Source organism: Capricornis sumatraensis, chromosome 6 (genome assembly GCF_032405125.1).
Source record: "Capricornis sumatraensis isolate serow.1 chromosome 6, serow.2, whole genome shotgun sequence".
Lineage (NCBI taxonomy): Eukaryota > Metazoa > Chordata > Mammalia > Artiodactyla > Bovidae > Capricornis > Capricornis sumatraensis.
The window spans coordinates 69,748,610-69,768,621 of NC_091074.1; the positions used below are offsets into that span (position 1 = coordinate 69,748,610).

The following is a 20,012-nucleotide window of genomic DNA, read 5'->3' on the forward strand; positions in this document are numbered from 1 at the left end:
AACTCTGGAAAGACAGATATCTCAAGTGGGAAAACAGTGATTATGTATCAATATGGGAACTGAATGGATGGGGTTAGGGAAGAGAAGAGGGGAGACCTTTCACTGTATATCTTTTTTAATTTTTATGGTAAGAACACACTTAACATGAGACCTACCCTCTTAACAAATTTTTAAGTGCACAATACAGTAACTGTATATCTTTTTCTTTTTTTAAATCTTGGGTTTGAATTATACAAATTCAGAATTACCTATTCAAAAATTAGATATAAAAGGCTAAGCAAAAAAAAAAAAGCACTCAGATGAGTGGGCACAATGTAATTAAAATGCTTCCATCTCCATGTAGTTCCTGATGCAGTCAAAACCAAGTTGTGCTGTCCAGGAATGCACACAGATTTGAGGTAGGAGGGCAGCATCACACAGAAAGTATGTCTCTGACAGTGGGTCATAGTCACAGTTTGAGAAGCCTTACTTATATTTCCCAATCCTTATCTTTAACCACTGAAGAAATAAAGCCAATCTGTGTATCACAAGACTGTGGGCTCTTTAGGGCAGAGGGCTGCTAAAGTTGTTCACTCTGTGCACACTGAGCACTTGTGTGTATTAATTTCAGATACAAAGAAAGCCCTGGTTATTTGGTCAGCATGTCTTAAAATTGGCAAATATAGGAAGCATCACAGTGATCTGTTAGAATCCTCTTCCAAGCATTTTGGTTAGCTTCTTAAGAAAACTCTTCTTCTTTTTAGGTAAATGGAAGAGCTGGAGACCAGCTTATTCCAGACGCGGAAAGCACACAGAATAGAACAAATGGTGGCAAGATGGCTCCGGCGCTCCCGGGACAGCTCGGCCCGGTAAGACTCCTGGGCTGGCAGAGATTTCTGTCTGTAAGGGTTCAGTGTTCCCGTGGGAGGAGGTTTTGCAGTCTTGGCAGCGCCTGGGGATCACTGTCTCCGGCTTGCTTTGTTCTTACATCCTGTGAGGGGAGAAGTGTAAATGGGTCAGCAGTTTTACTGGAGTGCCTTTCTCTCTGTCCCTTTCCAATTCCTCCCCTCTGCATCCTTCAACAGGCACTCACAGACATAGAGTCACTCACCCCAAACTCATGCCCACATTTATAGAGACGCACATTCACACACAGACAGATGTACGCACACTCCTACCCACATACTTGCATCCATGTGCCTATACGCTCTCAAACACACAGTCACACACACAGTTTTGAACACACACTCACACATGCTCACTGTTTCTGTCTGTCTCACACACACCCCTTGTCTTAGTACTCGATGTCAGGCAATCTGCTGTTTATACTCTCCCCGTCTTTGTTTCCAGCAGCTGTTCCTTCCTTGCAGTCCTATTTCATTCTAAACAAAATGAAATGAAATCAAATACAGATCTGATTTGACTGCTACAAGAGAACTTAAAATATGTTCTGTTTCAAAGCACTCATTTTCCATCTCAGATTTCCTGTCTGGCCCTGACATGGAGATGAAATATCATGTGTCAGGTGTTTCTGATACACATATTCTTCCAAAGGAACTGGGAACAGCTGTCCTGTTGCTGAGCAGTAAACTTGCTCAGAGCTGCACTGCCCCGTGTCCAAGTGCTCGGGTCCTCACACCCTGCAATAGGATAAGGTTGGGAGGACTAGCCCCATTTTACAGATGACAACCTGAGGTTCAGGGAGTATCTCGTTTACAGACGTCTGCACCCGCTCTGCTCTGAAATGTTTGCTGGGTCATCATCTCCTATAGGATGAGTTCAAACATTTTTGGTTAGACATTCAAGGCTCTCTATGATCGACCCACAATCCATTACAGCTGTTTGTCTTACTCTTCTGCTTCATTCACATCATACTTTAGCTGAAATGACCTACTCGCTGTTCCCCTACCCAAGTACCCAACTTCCCGTCCCACCACCTAGACCTGGGTTCCTGTGCCCCATCTGTTCCTCCCGTCTCCATGTGTCCAGACCCCACTCACAGTTCAGGGTCTGGCTGAAATGCTGGGTCTTCCATGAAGTGTTCCGCAGTCCACAGCCAGAATTCATCTCTCCCAAGGTGTCCCCTAGTATTTGGTTTGTAGCATCAGCACTGTGCTTCTCCCTGTGTGTTCAGCTTAAATTCAAGCACATCTCTTTTCTTTCTTCTGAGCTTCTATACAAGCTCAGTGGAAGGCAGGGAAAGTATCAGCCTCACCTCATAGCCCAGATTGAGTTCCAGGAGACTGCATGGAGTCCGGCAGTGCTTGGTGAATAAATGGGAAAACTTCTAGGTACATTGTTTTCTGAAGTGGGTTCTGCAAAACCTAGTTGTGTGTGATGTGTGTGTGATGCAACCTATATCTGATTCCTACCCACCCACTTTTGGTAATTCATAGTGCGTTTTGGCACATTAAAGGCTCTGAGGAGTCCTGCAGAAAAAGACCTGTGTAACTTTGACTTGGCCTTGGCTGAATATTTGCCCATGTAACTCTCTAATATCTAGCTTTTCTCACAGAGTGTAAATAAAAGGCAACATCTAGGAAGTTTTTTTTTTTCTCATCTATTTTGAGATATATTTCACATAACATAAAATTTACCCATTTAAAAATGTACAGATTTATTTAGTGTATATACAGTATATATTTAGTGTATATATAGAATTTTGCAACAATCTACCACAATCTAATTTTAGAATACTGTCGATACCCCCAAAAGAAACCCCATACCCATTAACAGTCATTCCGTATTTGCCCCTCCCCCAGCTCTAGACAACCACTCATCTACTTTCTGTTTCTATAGATTTGTCTGTTCCGGATATTTCCTGTGAATAGAATCATACAATATGTTGTCTTTGTCACTGCCTTCATTCGCTTAGTGTAATGTGTTTGAGGTTCATCTGTGTTATAATATGCATCAGTGTGCATTCCTTTTATTTAAAAACTTTTTATTTTCTGTTGGAGTATAGTGGATTAACAGTGTTATAGTAGTTTTAGATGGATAGCAAAGCACCTCAGCCATACATATACATGTATCCCTTCTCCCCCAAAACCCTTCCCACCTAGGCTGCCACATAATGTTGAGTAGAGTTCCCTGTTAGTTATCCATCTTAAATATAGCAGTGTGTACCTGTCCATCCCAAACTCCCTAACTATCTGGTCCTCCATCCTCCCCTCCCCACTGCTGCTGCAACTGTAAGTTCATGCTCTTAAGTCTGTCAGTGTGTTTTGGTTTTATAAATAAGTTCATTTGTATCATGTTTTTTTAGATTCCTCATATAAGGGATGTCATATGATGTTTCTACTTCTCTGTCTAACTTACTTCACTCAGTGTGACAATTTTTGTTGTTGTTCAGTTGCTCAGTTGTGACCGACTCTGTGACCCTATGGACTGCAGCACTGCAGGCCTTACTGTCCTTCACTGTCTCCTGGAGCCTGCTCAAACTCATGTCCATGGAGTCCGTGATGCCATCTAACCATCTTGTCCTCTGTCGTCCCTTTCTCCTCCTGCCTTCAATCTTTCCCATCATCAGGGTCTTTTCTAATGACAGTTTTAAGGTCCACATCCCTATTGCTGCAAATGATATTATTTAATTCTTTTTGATGGCTGAGTAATATTTGATTGTAAATATGTACTGTCCCTCCTTTATGCATTCCTCCGTTAATGAACATTTAGGTTGCTTCCATATCTTGGCTGTTGTAAACAGTGCTTGCATTCCTTTTTATTGCCAAATAATATGGTATATTTTCTTTGTCCATCAGTTAATGTACACTTGAGTTGTTTCCACTTGGGAGCTATTGTGAATAATGCTACTATAAACATTTTTTATTTGAGCATATATTTTCATTTCTCTTGGGTTTATTCTTCGATTAGAATAGCTGGGTCATATAGCAGCTTGATGTTGAACCTTTGGAGGAACTGCCAGGCTGTTTTCCAAAGCATTTCCACCAGCAGGATATAAGGATTCCAGTGTCTGCACACCTTTGGCAACACTTATTATCTGCAATTTTTTATTATAAACATCCTAGTGGGTGTGAAGTGGTATCTCATTATGGTTTTGATCTGTATTTTCCTGATAGCTAATGATGTTGAGTATCTTTCCATGAATTTAGTAGGAAGTTTGTTTTCCAAGTGCTTTAGAAAGAGAAGAAAAAGAGGGAATGATTCCTGAAAGTGTCAATGGAAGGCATTATTTCTGTGTTTCTAGGATAAATCACATGTAGTCTTATTGAAATTGTTTCTCATCTCTAATCCTGCAACCTTGATTCAAGCTGGGTTCTTCTGTCTTCAGATTAATTGAAAATGGTCAAGAATTGAAAAGCATAATTTGTTTTCCTGGAGTAGAGTAAATGGTACCACCTTCCACAGAATTGTTTAACCAAGAGACCTATGAGTCATCCTGAATTTTCCTTTCTCTCATACTCTGTATCTACCCCATCAGCAACTTTTGCCAGTTCATCCTCAAACATATCTCCACTCTGTCCAGCTCTCTGTCCCCAGAGGGCATTGCCATAGTCACTCACTCTTTCTCTGCTCCACCCTGAAGCCATAGTGGGCTTTTCAAAATATACACTGCTCCTGTCCCACACGCTTGCTCCTGGCTCCAACCCATCCCAAACCATTCAGTGGCTACCCGCCACCATGCCATACCTAAAAGTCCCTTTACAATCTGTTCCTGGTTTCCTGTCTTCATCTTGTTCCTCCTACTTCCTTGCCACACTTTATGACAATATATCCATTTGTTTACTTGTTCTTTGCCTAACCCCGCACCTGTTTACTATGTGACTCTTCTCCCCCAACCCTCCTGCCACATTCGAGACCAAAGACCATAACTATCTTGTCTAAAAAGTATCTTCAGCCCTAGAAGAATGCATACATAGTATGTAGTAGATATTCAATAAATTTTTATTGATTAAGGGCTTTCACAGTCAGGGACTATATTACTTTTTTTTTTTTAATTTTATTTTTATTATTTAATATTATTATTATTTTACTTTACAATACTGTATTGGTTTTGCCATACATTGACATGAATCTGCCACGTATGACCCAGCAATCCCACTGCTGGGCATACACACCGAGGAAACCAGAATTGAAAGAGACACGTGTACCCCAATGTTCATTGCAGCACTGTTTATATTACTTATTTTTATTTATTTAAAATATATCTAAATTTTGCATTGTTTCTTCTTCCAAATGGAAATTTTGATGATTAACAGTTTTAAAATGCATAAAAACTTTTAAATAAAGACTGGAAATTCTATAGATAGATTGCAAACCAATTAGATGTAGGATTAAGCATTTGAGTACTAACATTGGCTTTGCATTTCCTGATAGCCAGATCAAGAAATGAAAAAAATACATTGAAGTGTTGTTTATAGTCCAGAGAAAAGGAAACAGAAATTAATCTGGAGTCATGAGTTTACATGCATCTTTTAACAATCTTGCTATCTTTTCAGACCTTTAAAAGCTTCTACTCATTTCAGCTGATTGTACTTACTTAATTATAATTGCCTTTTTTTCCATAAAGTTAAATTTTATCTCCAACACTAATTGAACTGTCTAGGAAGAAATTAGTCAAAAATAACAATTTCCATTTCTAAACATTATTAAACAAATTTATAATTTTTATGAACTTGGGTAATGTTAGAGCTTTATGAGGCATCTTCAAATGCTTTTTTTCCTGGGGAAGAGTGTCAACTTTCAAAGTTACTTTGATTTCTTCAATTTTAAATGAGTGGACAATCCCTAGTCAAATTCAGATAGTGGCACTCAGTTTGAATGTCTGTGTGTGCATGCTTGGGTAGGGTGGAAGGTTAGTGATACCAATAATTGCAGAAATACAAAATTACTCAGATATTATTAAGATGACTGCTATTTTACCACTTAATTTCACATTCCAATATAAAAATAACATTTACAGTATCAGTGCTCTTTTAGAAATAGCTAACCTCCCCCAAATAGTCTCTATGACATGTTTTGAATTTCTGTAAAAATAGTGTAATACAAACCACTTAATAAAAGCTATAACATAGTGACATTATATTATAAACTAATTTTTAACCATTTTGCTCTGTACTAAATTGTCATCTTCTTTACCGCTTTCTATAACTAGGGAGGTGATAAAATGAGATGAGAAGGACATGTTATAGAATACTTTTTTGCTTAATTATACCATTTTTTTGTCTCCTACAATTTTTGATTTTTATATAGTTAAATGATAATCTCTTGATGATTTCTTTGCTTCAAAGCTTAGAAAATCCTTACCCAATAATTAATTAATTAATTTTCAATTTGATAGTTTAAGATATTTTATATTTAAGTTTTTACTTTGGTATTTATTTTAGTATAGGCTGTGAGATAAAGATCTATCTTGTTTCTTTCCAAAATAAGTAGTGTTTCCATCACCATTAACTGTGAGTAATCTTTCCTTTCTTCACTGACTTATGGTCTTACTTTTTCATATATGAAATTCCTGTGTCTGTGGGTGAAAACTTGTATCTCTTCCTAGGCTAGCTATTCTGTTTAATTGATCTAACTGCTTTCTTTCACACACCTGTATTAAAACTATTTATATTTATTGTCTGTTAAACTAGAGTTTTATTCTCTTTGTTTGCCATTTAATATTTTTATCTGCCTTTCCATGTGAACTTTAGAATAATTTTATTGTATTATTAAAACAATTTTGTGTAAGATTTACTGAATTCTCTTATGTGTAATCTAGAAACATTGGTTTTATAGATCAAGACTTAAAAAAAATCTAAGGAGTTTGATGAATTTCACGCCTTCTTCTTGGTGCTTGGTTTTATAAACTTCAAAGCTTAAAAAGACTTCTTTCAATTTATATTTAATCTTAATATTAGTGTGTATTAGTATTAATCTAATGTGCACACATATGTGTTCAATGAATACACGTATGCACACACTCACACATGTACACACAGGTGTATGTATTCACAAATGTGCAAACGTGCATCATGGCATCTTTGTGTCAGAAGTCTTAGCTATTGGTTTTTCCCTCCTTCTAAATTTGCTTGTTCATTATAACCATAGTCTGTTTACTAGTTATAGGAATGGTATTTTTGACCTTTCTAATACTCCTAATGGTGTAGAAAGACCATTTCAGGTACCAGTTTTTAATTGCTATTTGACCATGGACAAAAGGGAAAGATTTTAAGAGAACAGGTTAGAAAGTTCCTGTGCTGTGTCTGTAGGGTCACCCTTGTCTTCTGAACCTCCTTTTAAAAGTAGCAATGGCATACTTTCTCCTCCTCTCAGCTGTAAGCTTTTGCCCTGTAACACTGTACACACAATATATACATTCAGTGGTCTCTAGAAACTATCACAGCCACAAGCCTAGTCCCGTGATTATGACAAGATAAAGTTCTTTCTGGAACAGGCCACTCCTTCTATTTCTTCTTTCTTTGAATAAACTTTAGATTAAAAATCCAGTTTATACCAGACGTTCACTTTTAAAATCACTCCAGCTGAACATAATACAGTGTTTAAACATAGATTCAAAATAGTTTCTCCACATCCTGCTGGAAGTCAGAGGTGAATTCTTTGTTGTTACAAGATAGAGCCAAATTTATTTCACAGCCTATCAGAGAGCAGATAAAAAGCCAGAGAATATTTGAAGCCTAATCTGTCTCCATCTGGTATTTTTTTTCTTCTCAGGTTTATTGATCAGCTCAATGTGAACTTATAACCCATAAAATATAGAATGAGTTTACCCGAGGCTATTTTCATGATAAATTTAACATGTGTTTTCCGGTTCTACCTTAGGATCCAGTTATCTGATAAGATTTCTATTAGTGTCGCCAGGTCTTATGCTGTTCCGATGTAAAACCACAGGAATGAGCTCAGATTTATGATTTAAAACCATTACAAAGGCAGCAGACAGAGGCTTTTGGATTGTCGGTGTTTAGTTTGTATTTATAAGATTCTTCAGAGGAGGAAATTTTGCTGCAGAGATCATTTCCTTCAGTTCCCTGTCGAACATTCTTTTTGAGGAGAGACTATGGCTTCGTCCTGTTTTTAAGCAATCCCTTTCCAAACAAAAGCCTAGATGTGGCCTTCGGGGAAAATGTCAAATCCAGATTTTGGGTCAAAGCTCCTGACGCTGTCCAGGGATTAGTCAACAAAGCGGGGCCTCGTTTGTCTACCATTGTTGGGGAGCATACCCTTCCAAATGGAAAAGTCAGATAAATAAAGACTACTCACTTGAAAAGTATCCAAATGAATTCTGTTCTAACCACATGGTAAGGTTTGTCTATTTCTTTTGTCTTCTAAACATTTATTAAGCCTTACTCTATGCCTAGCACTGATTTCAGCACATGGGGGCAAGAAAGACATGGTTGTGCTATATGAGCTATTGTCTAGAAAGGACAAGAGACTTCACACTGGTCATTACAAATATGTGTTTCAAAAATTGATGTACAGATTTTGTGTTCAGGTTCAGCAGAGGGAGAGGGATATTTCCACCAAAAACAGAAGATTGAGTAGAAGCTGTGCAGGTAACGTGTATGGTGGGGTGTTTTGAGAGCTGTGTCAAGGGCTGGTGGATATTCTAGGCAGAAGGAAGACCTTGTGTGTTTGAGGAACTCCAAAGGAACTTGTCTGGCTAGAACAAAAATACTGAGAGAGTGAATGGCTTGGTTGTAGAGGCTTCAGTGGTGAGCAGGGGCTGTATTAAGCCATACTAAGGTTTTTGGATTAAGTCATTCAATCAGGGCAGACATATGAGCAGGATTGCACTTATTAATATAATATCAATCTAGTTGCTGGATGGAGAATTGTTTAGGTGAGACAAGAATGAAAAGTAGGGAGGGACTTCCCTGGTGGTCCAGTGGCTAAGACTCTATGCTCACAATTCAGGGGGCCTGGATTCGATCACCGATCTGGGAACTAGATCCCATGAGAATGAGAGAGTGAAGTCACTCAGTCGTGCCCGACTCTATGCGACCCCATGGACAGTAGCCTGCACCAAGCTCCTCCGTCCATGGGATTTTCCAGGCAAGAATACTGGGGTGGGTTGCCATTTCCTTCTCCAGGGAATCTTCCCGACCCAGGGATCGAACCCAGGTCTCCTGCATTGTAGACAGACGCTTTACCGTCTGAGCCACCAGGGAAGTCGACATGCCACAACTAAACGAGTCTGCATGCTGCAACTAAGACCTGGCACAGCCAAATAAATATATTTTTTAACAAAAGAACGAAAAGTGGGAAGACCAGCTAGGAGACATTTAGAGCAATCTGTCTGTAGGACAGGTGACAAGGTCCTGAAATAGAATGGTGGTCATGGAGACAGAGAGAAATGGATATCTTTAGAGAGTTTTGAAGTCATGACTGGTAGGATACTAGGGGTAAGAGCAGGGTAAAGTCAAAGATTACTTCCAGGAGTGTGTCTTTAGCAACTGATCACTGTTCTCCAGATACCATTTATTGAGCCCTGGGATATGAAGAAGACGGGTCCTGATTAGGACTCATAGTCAAAAGGCGGAGCTGTATATCAAATTAAGCAAACTTACAGGACAAATGACAAACATTGAAGTCTGTCATATTCGAATTTACTACTATTTATTAATGGCTATATACACATTTCCACCTTTGCTAATCATATTAGGTGTACTATTTTGTATCATGCTCTCTATATTCAGTATTTTGCTCATATATTCACCTAATAAACAGAGATGCTTTCTATGGGCAAAGTTCTTCACTCAGTATAGTGAGAAATACAGAGGTGGATAAAAAACGGTTCCTGAATTCTGAGAGTTTGCAGTCTATGCGGGGTGATAATATATGGAATCAAATAGCTGTCACTGACAGTTGAGGTGCTCAAGACCAGAAGGGCTCAGAGATGAGTGAACTTGTGTCTAGCTAGGAAATCAGAGGAGCATTTTTGGAAGAGGTAGTATTTGAGCTGGATTTTGATTGGCCTCACAGTTTTCTGTGAGGCAGCTGCATGAACTGAAGCCCAGATGTAAAACTGGTGCAGCAGGAAAGGTTAGGCTGGAGTGAAGGCCTGGGAAGGAGAGTGGGTAGAGAATGTTGGCTAAAGACAAAAGACCAAGAGGGTAAGGTTGAGGAGTTTAACTTTTATCCTATGGGTGATGGGGAGTTGTAGGGGCAGAATAATCCACACAAGGGGGTTGGGGCAGTTTAGAAGAGTATTTTCGAAGCTATATTTCCATGTATGTCTAAGTTTCACAGGCTTGCGGCCCTTCATTGTTGTAGAGGCTTGGGGCAATTCCTTCCTATGCTTGATTTATCCATTCTCTGTTGGGTGGTTTCAATTTTTTCAACTATTCTAAATAAAGCTATGGTAAATATTTTTGAATACACAATTGCCAGGGTGTTTTGAGCTCATACTCTGTTCTAGGGCTTTATGATACAAGGGAATGTTTGTCTTCTAGGAACTCATAGTCTAGTGCAAACAGTGTTTTTTATTTGGGGGGCATGCATGTTACTTTGAGGAATGTTATTCAAAATGGTAACAGAAGGTCAAAGAAAATGATCAAATTTTAAATTCATATGTAATTTCCTTGATGACTTTCCAAAGAGAGTAAGCAGCCAATTTATATGGTCACCCTTAAATCCCAGGGCCCACACATGTTGGACTTTATTATTTTAATTCCTATGTAGTGCTTTAGTGACATGTAATAGTTCTCTGCAGTCCATTCAGTTGTTCTTCTTTGATCACCAGAGTTGTACATTTTCTGTTATTTACCAGCTTTATTTCTTCATGTGTGAGTTTTTCACTCACTTGCTTTGAGGATGTGAAGTCTGGGTATTTACTGCATGTTTTTATGTCCATTCTGCATATATTTTTATTGTAAGCTTTTTCCCTCCAGGATTTTATAAGTCGATTTACTTATTTTCAACAGCTCCATCTATACATTGCATACCATGCAATTCATTCACTTAAAATGTACAACTCACTGATTTTTAGTGTTTTCACAGGGATGTAAGACCACCACCACAATAAATTTTGGAAAATTTCATCACCCCCACAAGAAAATCTGAATGTATTAGCAGTCACTTTCTATTTCCTTTCTAAACCCTCCTTCCCCAGCCCTAAGCTATCACTAATCTACTTTCTGTCTCCATACATTTATCTAGTCTGGACATAGCACATGAATGGAATCATACAGTATGTGGTCTTTTGTGACTGACTTCTTTCATTTAGTATGATGTGTTCAAGGTTTATCCATGTTATAGTACATATCAGTATTTCATTCCTTTGTATTTCTGAACAATACTCTGCTATAGAATATTGTTTTTGTCATTAGTTGAGGTACACTTGGATTGGTTCCACTTTGGAGCTATTATAAGTAATGTTGTTACAGACACTTGCGTGCAAACTTTGTGTGGACATATGCTTTTCAGTTTTCTTGGATGTATGCCTAGGAGTGGAATTGCTGGGTCATTCAGTGTTTAGTCTGTTAAGGAATTGCAAGACTATATGAGGGTTTTGTTTTTCTCCACATCTTAGTCAGCACTTGATCTATCTTTTTGATTAGCCATTATCTATTAGATAGCCGTTCTAGTGGGTGTGAAATGGTATGTCACTGTGGTTTTGATTTGTATTTCCATAAACACTAATAATCTTTTCATGTCCTTATTGACTGTATATTTTCTTTGGTGAAATGTCTATTTAAATCCTTCACCCAATTTTTATTTGGGTTATTTGTCTTTTTTGTTTAACTGTATTATAAAAATTCTTTATATATTCTAGATACCAGGTCCTTATCTGACTCTTTGCAACCCCATGGACTGTAGCCTGCTAGGCTTCCCATGGAATTCTCCAGGCAAGAATACTGGAGTGGATAGTCAGTCCCTTCTCTAGCCGATCTTCCCAACGCAGGGATTGAAGCCGTCTCCTGCATCACAGACAGTTTCTTTTACTGTCTGAGCCACCAGGGAAGTCTCATTAGATATATGGTTTGCAAACATTTTCTCCTATTTTGGGCATTGCCTTTTCACTTTCTCAGTGGTGTCCTTTAAAGCACAAAATTTTCAATTGTGAAGTTCAGTTTATTTATGTTTTCATTTGTTGCTTGTGCTTTTAGTGTCATATCTAAAATGCTACCAAAGTCACAAAGGTCTATTCTTATATTTTCTACTAAGAGTTGTATAATTTTAGCTCTCATATTTAGATCTTTGATCTGTTTTGAGTTAATTTTTGTTTGTAAGAAATTACAAGCTTTTTTCACTTAAATTTCTCTTTGTGCTTTTATATGTAGTTATCCAATTTTTAATTTCCTTGTATTTATGATTTGGTTATTGAAATTTCACATTCAAACCATCCCCCTTATATCTTATGCCTATCTTTAATTCTCCAGTCCTTAGAAATGTGTCTCCTCTTCAGAACTGGCACAAAGGGTCCACATTTATTTCCAGTTTTTGTAATTCTCTCTTTTGACCTTTTTGAAATTTAATACTTTGTATAATGCTTAGTATCACATGTGGTGATTTTTTTACCATGTTGAATTATTTCTGGCTAGCCACATAATATTTTAAAAGACTTTCTGGAATTTCTATTCACTTTCATTGGTAAAGACCAGGCCATGCAGTTTAGATCATTGCTGCCCTCTGATAGGAGCATGAAAATAAATTAGCTCACTGCCTGGTACATAGATAGTGCTCAATGGATGTTGCAAGTGATTATTGTTATTGTTGTTACTGCTACTCTCACTGTCATCAATTTATTAGTTCTTTTTTTTTTAATCTGGAAGGCTTTTGAACCAGTGTTCCATCAAGTTTATATTTTCATTCAGTATTTATGTTCATTGTTGAATCTGTAATCTTCCCAACCAGGAATCCAGCATCAGTATTACTGTGTCTTCTGTTATTATGTCAACTTTTTAAGAAAACCTAGCTCCTGATACACATTCAGCTATTCTGTCTTTAATGGATTGTAGGATGATTTTTGTGGCTGTGTTTTATGTATTTATCCTGCAACTCCACTAAACTTTTTTTTTTAAGTACTAGTGATTCTTTTTCGTGGATCATTTTCTCAGAGTAGATTGTCATTTGTTTGAGGGAAAAAAAGGTATGCTTATTATTCCTCTTATCATTTTTCCTTCTCCAATAACTATTCCAGGCATTTCTCCTGCCACTTAAATAGGAATAGTGTCTAGGGTGTCCTTCCTGTTGCTTTTTCAAAGGAACACAAATGTAGATTTTTGTTTTTCAGTGTACTATATTATTTATTTTATTTAGAGAGGCCCTTTCGAAGCTTTAAAGTTTTTTTCTTTTAATCAGGAATACCTATGGTTTTAGTCAGTATAAATTATCAGAGTTTTCTGTCTCTTCTCTCCTGTTAGGTCTGGCTTCTAATACTTCTCAGTACTACCCATGTGCTTGCCTAGGAGAAATCCTTTCTCTGTTCCTAAGGGAACTCCTTTATGGATAATGTGCATAATATGGCTTTGTGCTTGGACTTGTCACATGCATGTTGGTTCTTTTTTTTTTTTTTTTAAATATATTTCCTGCTCCTTGTTGAAACTTGAGATTATTATAAATGACAGAGAGGTGATTTTCAGATAAGTGAGGTCCTATTGCATTAGGAAGAGTTCCTGACAGTATTTGGTAAATGGATGAGAATAAATGAAAAACCTTAACTGCAGAACCCCAAGGAAGCTGTTACTCCTCCACATTTCTGTTGTGTATAATGACAATAAACACCTTATCTCTCACTCTATGACCTTCCTCAGAAAGAACCACTGACCCTTAGAAAGACAAAAGCCATTTGCCACAAACGAAAAATAGCTCGTAAATTCACTTTGTGGTATTGAGAAATAGAAGATACAACTTTCAACTTATCTGCTTTTAGATATACTGAAAACACACATATTTTTAACAATTAAAATAGAGGGAGTCTGTGCTCTCTGGGATTGTATATTGGAATCCTCATAGATAAACAAAGCTGAAGGGGAAGCAGCATTCATCATAAAGCAAAACAAGAAAAAAAATCACCAAAGAAACAATTCACCTATAAAAATTAATCATCATCAGATATCCAAACTGAGCAACTGCTTGCTGCTACTCACGATCCATGTTTTTCCTCTTTTGTACCTCTGCTGAAGCAGTGCTCCCTGCCTGGGTTGCCTGTCTGTCTGTCCATCCATCCATCCATCCATGGATCCATCAATCTATCCATCCATGCATCCATGCATTCATCCACTCAGCAGCAGTTACTGAATATCTTCTTCGTGCCAGGATTTGGGCTGGGTAGATATACCCTCGAAATCTCTCAGATGCCATCTCTTCCGGGTAGCAAATACTTGCCTGATTCCTTCTCCCCTAGCCCCACAAAGTTGAAACTGCTCCACCTCTTCTTTGCACACTCACAGCACTTTGGGACTTGTCTTTCAGAGCATGGTGCTGTGTCCTGCTGTTTTATTTGCTGGTGTTTGTGTCTTCTCTCTCAAGAGAGGAGAGTTAGTGTCCACTCAGCTCTCCATCTTCCTTCTCCAGGCTGTTTGGGGCTGACCTGGTTTGTGCCACCCACTAGACTCCCATCGCTGTCTCTTTTACACGCTGCTTCTCTTCCAGGGCTAAAGTTGCCACAGCTGATGGGCCCGCCGGGATCCCAACCCAGACCATCATCCCTGTGAAACACACAGTAAAAATAGACAAAGACACCCTCCTCCAGGACTATGGATTTCACATCTCCGAGAGCCTTCCCCTCACAGTGGTGTCTGTCACAGCAGGTAGGGGCTGACTGGGAAACAAGAAAGGACTTGGGCTTCTTGTGGGGGATTATCCCTGGCTCTCTTCCCATATCTCTGTGCTATAACGTAATGCAGAAAATGCTACCCCAGGAAGTTAGAAAGGGCACATCTAATTTTGACCTAATTCTGTCTGGGGCTTTGCACCTTCCTATGGTACAGGGAAGGGGGGCCCCTGTGTACTTGCTGATCTGCTTCACAGGCCCACTGGCCTCAGCTGAGGCTTTGCCCATCCGTGGCCCCCTGGCCAGTCTTAGGAACAGTGACAGTTTGGGGATCAACAGGCCCTCCTTTCTGAACCCTGCATGCTCTGAGCTGGGAAAAATTTCTGGTCAGACAGTAATAGAAATTATTGATTTGTTTTCACTCGAGTCTCTGTAAAATATAGGCTGTATCAGGGGAAGAGGAGCAGGCTGGGAATGTCTAGTGTTTGTTTTCATTCTTCAGTTATGTATTGATGTGAGATCTGGGACCAGTTAAAATCTATTAATCTGAATTTACACACACATATACCCCAGATTTCTTTAGAGATGAATGTAGTAGATTTGTTGGCTGGCTCTGTTGAATTTCTTCTGCTAGTCCTCTTTCCTTGGACACTCTCCTAATATCCCTTGAAGGTGATGGATGGTAGGTATATTATCCAAGATTTGTAAACAGGGAAACTGAGATCCATGTGAGCCCAAGTCTGGCTAGGGGTGGGGATGAGCTGGTGCCCCGGAGACTGGATCAGGCTGCCATTCAGCTGAGTGGCTATGACACATTGGGTCTGGGCCCTCCTGACATGAGCACCATGTATTTCTTTTCTCTCCAACAGGGGGCTCTGCTCACGGTAAACTTTTCCCTGGTGATCAGATCCTCCAGATGAATGATGAGCCTGCTGAAGACCTTTCCTATGAACGAGCAGTCAATATTCTGAGGTACTAAATTGGCTTCCATCATCCATAGAGTTGCACAGATTATTACAGAGCAAGAATGAGTGACAGAAAGGGCATAGCTGATCCTCTGTGATTTAAGGTCCAGGCTCCTTTAAAGCAGCAACAATAGCCTCATTTTAGAATTTCATCTCAGTTCCTCTCTGCTCCTTTTCACCTGCCTATAAATGAGATGAGGAGGCATGGGTCCTATATTCATCAGCCCCCTGCAATGCCCAAAACACTATGCGAGGTGCTGCGGGGAATATAATTATGAATGATACATAGGCCCTACCCCTTAAGGATGTACAGTATAGCATTGTTAAAGACTCCCTGAAGAAGGAAATGACTCCCCACTACAATATTCTTGCCTGGAGAATTCCATGGACAGAGGAGCTTCCATGTGGGCTACAGTCTGTGGGGTCACAAAGAGTCGGACATGATTAAGCAACTAACACTTTTATCCCTTATGGATGTGTAGGGCTGTTGTAACATATGGCAAAGATTGGACTAAATCGATACTAAATCTACTTGTTGTTCTTTAACACTTTGAATTCTCTTCCTAAACCTTTTTGGTGTAGCCTGCTTGATATATATGTAGTTCCATTGATACGGCACCCACAACCGTCTACCTGGTGTCATGGTGATTTCTGTGAATGCCTCACTTTCTGCCTTGACTGTGATCACCTTGAGACCAGGCATACAGCAGGTGCTCAATGAAACAAATGAGTGTGGTTGGCACTGGCAGCTGGTGACCCTCGTTTTAAGACAGAGGAAATCAGTGACAGGAGTGAGGAGGCCTGACAGACGTTCTATAGGTCGATGCAGTCTTTGTCTTTAAAAACTTCCACACAACTCTGTTTGAATGACTTTATTTAATATAAATAAAGGGAAATGAGAAATAGAGCAAAGCCACCTTGAAGATACTTCAAGTTTATACTTGAATTTGTGCCTTTTGGTGAGTGGTGGTTTTCCTTTCTGAGGGCCTGTCGTGTGCAGCACACACTGAGTAACAGGCAATAACAGCAAGGTCAGAGAAAGAAAATGGAAATGCAGATGCAGTCTCTACCCTCAGGAAGCCCACAGTCTCACTGTGGAGAAAGACACACACAGTGTAAGATTTACAGAGATTCCACTGAAGTATAGAAAATAGGATTGCCAGGCTAAGTTGAGTGGGTGGGGCAGCCAGGAAAAAGATTTGATGATTTCCGTTTTAAAAATGAAAGATGGTTATGGAAATTGTGAAGTTTGCTTTCCCAATTATTGGGTGATTTTCTCAAAGAATTTCTCAATTCCAGCAAATTGGTTTTACATTTTCAGTGCTGCTAATATCTCTGCCAAGTTAGATTGAAGTCTGACTAATAAATGAAAAGTATTCACAATCTAAAACAGTAGACTAGAATTTGGGTGTTTAGGTAACATTGAACTCAGGTCGATTCACTGGGCAAGGAGCCCTGTGGGGGAAGGGACTCCACTCCCCGATCCTTAGGCTCATAGTGCAGATACGAGTCACGGAAACCCCACTGAGATCAGGAGGGCAGACAGTGTATCTGAAGAAGCAGGGGAGGACTTCCCCGGTGGTCCAGTGGTTGAAAATCTGCCTTGCAATGTAGGGGACTTGAATTTGATCCCTGATCAGGGAAGATCCCATGTGTCACAGAGTGACTAAGCCCGTTCTGAGCCTGCGCTCTAGATCCTTTGTGCCACAGCTACTGTAGCCTGTGTGCCTAGAGCCCAGTGCTCAGCAGCAAGAGAAGCCACTGCAATGAGAAGCCCACGCAGTGCGGCTCCGAGTGTTCCTCTCACGCCGCAACTGGAGAAAGCCCGTGGGCAGCAGTGAAGATCCAGCATAGCCAGAAATAATAAACAAGTTAATTAATTAATTAAGAAAAGAGAGCAAAACAGGGGAAAGGGGTCATAAACGCTAGAGATTCCTCTAGCTTGTGAGGAAGTTGTGGTTTGGCAAAATATAGAAGAGTCCAGAAGTATTTCAGCTGGCCAAATTCTACCTTAAATGCTGGGCAGAATTTGTGCCTCAAAGATGGAGGTGAAGGGCAGACCAAGTAAAGTGATCAGGAGGAGCCACTGGCTGAGGGGTTGGGGGTGCTGAGTCGTTCAGTTTGTCTAAGGCACCGGATGCCTAGACAAAGTTCTGACAAGTGAGGTCCAGAGGATGATGGAGGGTCTTGGTGCTGACACAGCAAGTTATTCTCCTTCTGGCAGGAGGAGCCACCGAAGACTGCTGAGCAGGGATGTGACCTAATGTTGGCTTGCCCCTGCACTCTCGGGACTGCCTTGTGTGGGAATGCCAGGACTGCTTACTTTTGTAGCATAGTTCCCAGTGTTGGTGCCATTTACAAAAGGAAAACAACCAAGCAAACAAAAAGCCAGCAAAATCTCTAATTCCTCCAGTTATCTATGAGGCCAAACTCTCCTTCTGAGAGCTCTTGGGCATTGGTTTCCTGTGAATTCTCTTGGGAAAGACCTGTTCTTACATAAAATGGGTAAGAGGCAGTCTCCAGACCCTTAAAAACCTTGGGTTGAGTTTATCTGTTGGAGGCAGTAACACACAGGCAGAAATAGGCCTCGATGTTCATCTTGCAAGAAATCAAAAGTATTTGTTTTGCAAGCTGCTATTCTATGTAGCAATGGCAAAGGAAAAGGAAAACATGAATCAGTTTTTCAGTTCTATCCTCAAAAAAGTTGAAGTTTGGTGCTTATCTAGTTGATTTGATCACCTTTGGAACCTAAGAGATTATAACAAAACAAAAATGTCTACTATTTGATTACAGGATTGTGCTCATTACACTGACTTTGTTTGCTTAAATACCATAAACTGATTGGCTTTAATCTGATAAGTGTTATCCACATTCTTTTATTCTGTTTCATGGATATTTAGCCAAGTTTTCTGAAATAGCAACCTAAGTTATCTGTGTTATTGCTGTTTTCTCTTCAAAAATATTTTGGACATAAACCTACCTAGTGGTCATAGCAACTAGATGAGTCTTCCATCATATAGACTAAATGAAGGCTAAGTGACTTCATTTAGTGGCTGTAGGTATGGACAAGATGGTAGAGACAAGTATCTGAAGACTTTCTTAAGGTCACAGTGGCATTTGGGACAACTTAAGTTCTTTCCCAGATCACTGCTTTCTCAATGTCCTTCTCAATTTTGCTGAGGCAAGAGAAGCTGCTTTGTCATTCTACCAGTGTCTTTGACGCCCCCAACCCCACACATGCACCGTCATGTATCACCCAGGATGATAACGCCTTTTTTGTTTATTCTTTTTTTTTCAGGGAAGCTGAAGATTCTCTTTCAATAACGGTCGTTCGCTGCACATCGGTAAAGCTCTTTCTATGTCTGTGTGTTAGTTGCGCTCTTCTTGGCCCCAAGACCCTGTACCACCAGCAGACTATCCCTCAGAGAATAAACAGGGAAGGCAAAGGGCATCAGAGAAGCTGTCAGGCAGTCAGTGTTGCTTGAAGACCACATATGTGCTCATATTATGGAGAACTCATATATGTGCCCAGGCTTCGAGAACTCATGGGCTAGCAAAGGAGACAGACCTGGGATTATGCAGGCAACAAGGGTACCAAGCTCAGAGTTTCAAGACGAGTCTGAGTGGCGTCACTGTGGAGAGGCCCCGTAGTTTCAGTTTTGAATTTTGTGAAACAGAGATGGGGACAATAACTGCCTTATCTATCTAATGGGTGTTATGAGGACCCAGTGAGGTGTTGGGTGTGAACGTGTTTTGTCAGCCACAAGGCAAGGCACAGAACAAGGCACAGATGATGCACAGGGAAGCAACAGCCATCCTAAACCACCACACATTTAGGAGCCTTTTGTATGTGGTAGAGGGAAAAGGACATAATTGAATTGTAAGAGAAAATTACCAAGGAGGAAAAGTTGACAGAAAATTCTCATTCTGAGAGACTTTAGTACATACTTCTTAGCCCTTGGTCACTAATAGACAAAAAAATACAAATAGGGGCATAGAGAATTTTAATAATGCATTTAATAATCCAATCTAATTGATCCCATATCAGGCTACCCCAAAGCTAAATTTCTCAAGTAAGCAACTGTATGTGTCTTCTCTAGAATACAATAAAGCACAAATTGATAACTATCAAAAACTTAACACCACCTAGTCATTTGGAATAAAAATGCAATTTCCTAAGTGAAGATGGAATCAAATGGAAAATTAAAAATTATCATTATAGACTAGCTAGAAAATAATTAAAATTTAGAGCTCTATTTCTTAGAACTTATTATACAGTTGAGCTATACTCAGAGTAAAATTTGTAACCTTAAACAAGAAAAAAGAAAACAGGTCAGGAAAATACTCAGTGCCAGAAGTATAAAGAAAGACTAATAAAATAAGCATAAAGC

At 39.5% G+C, this 20,012-nt stretch overlaps 1 protein-coding gene across 1 annotated transcript in view; it reads left to right on the plus strand.

The window, feature by feature from the left end:
- Positions 1 to 747: 747 nt before the first annotated feature.
- FRMPD1 (FERM and PDZ domain containing 1) overlaps positions 748 to 20,012 on the plus strand; it is a 45,585-nt gene continuing 26,320 nt past the window's right edge. The window contains exons 1-4 of the mRNA XM_068974600.1: positions 748 to 848; positions 14,536 to 14,693; positions 15,526 to 15,628; positions 18,920 to 18,965. Coding sequence (XP_068830701.1) covers positions 748 to 848; positions 14,536 to 14,693; positions 15,526 to 15,628; positions 18,920 to 18,965 — 408 coding nt within the window. The remainder of the gene's footprint in view (positions 849 to 14,535; positions 14,694 to 15,525; positions 15,629 to 18,919; positions 18,966 to 20,012) is intronic.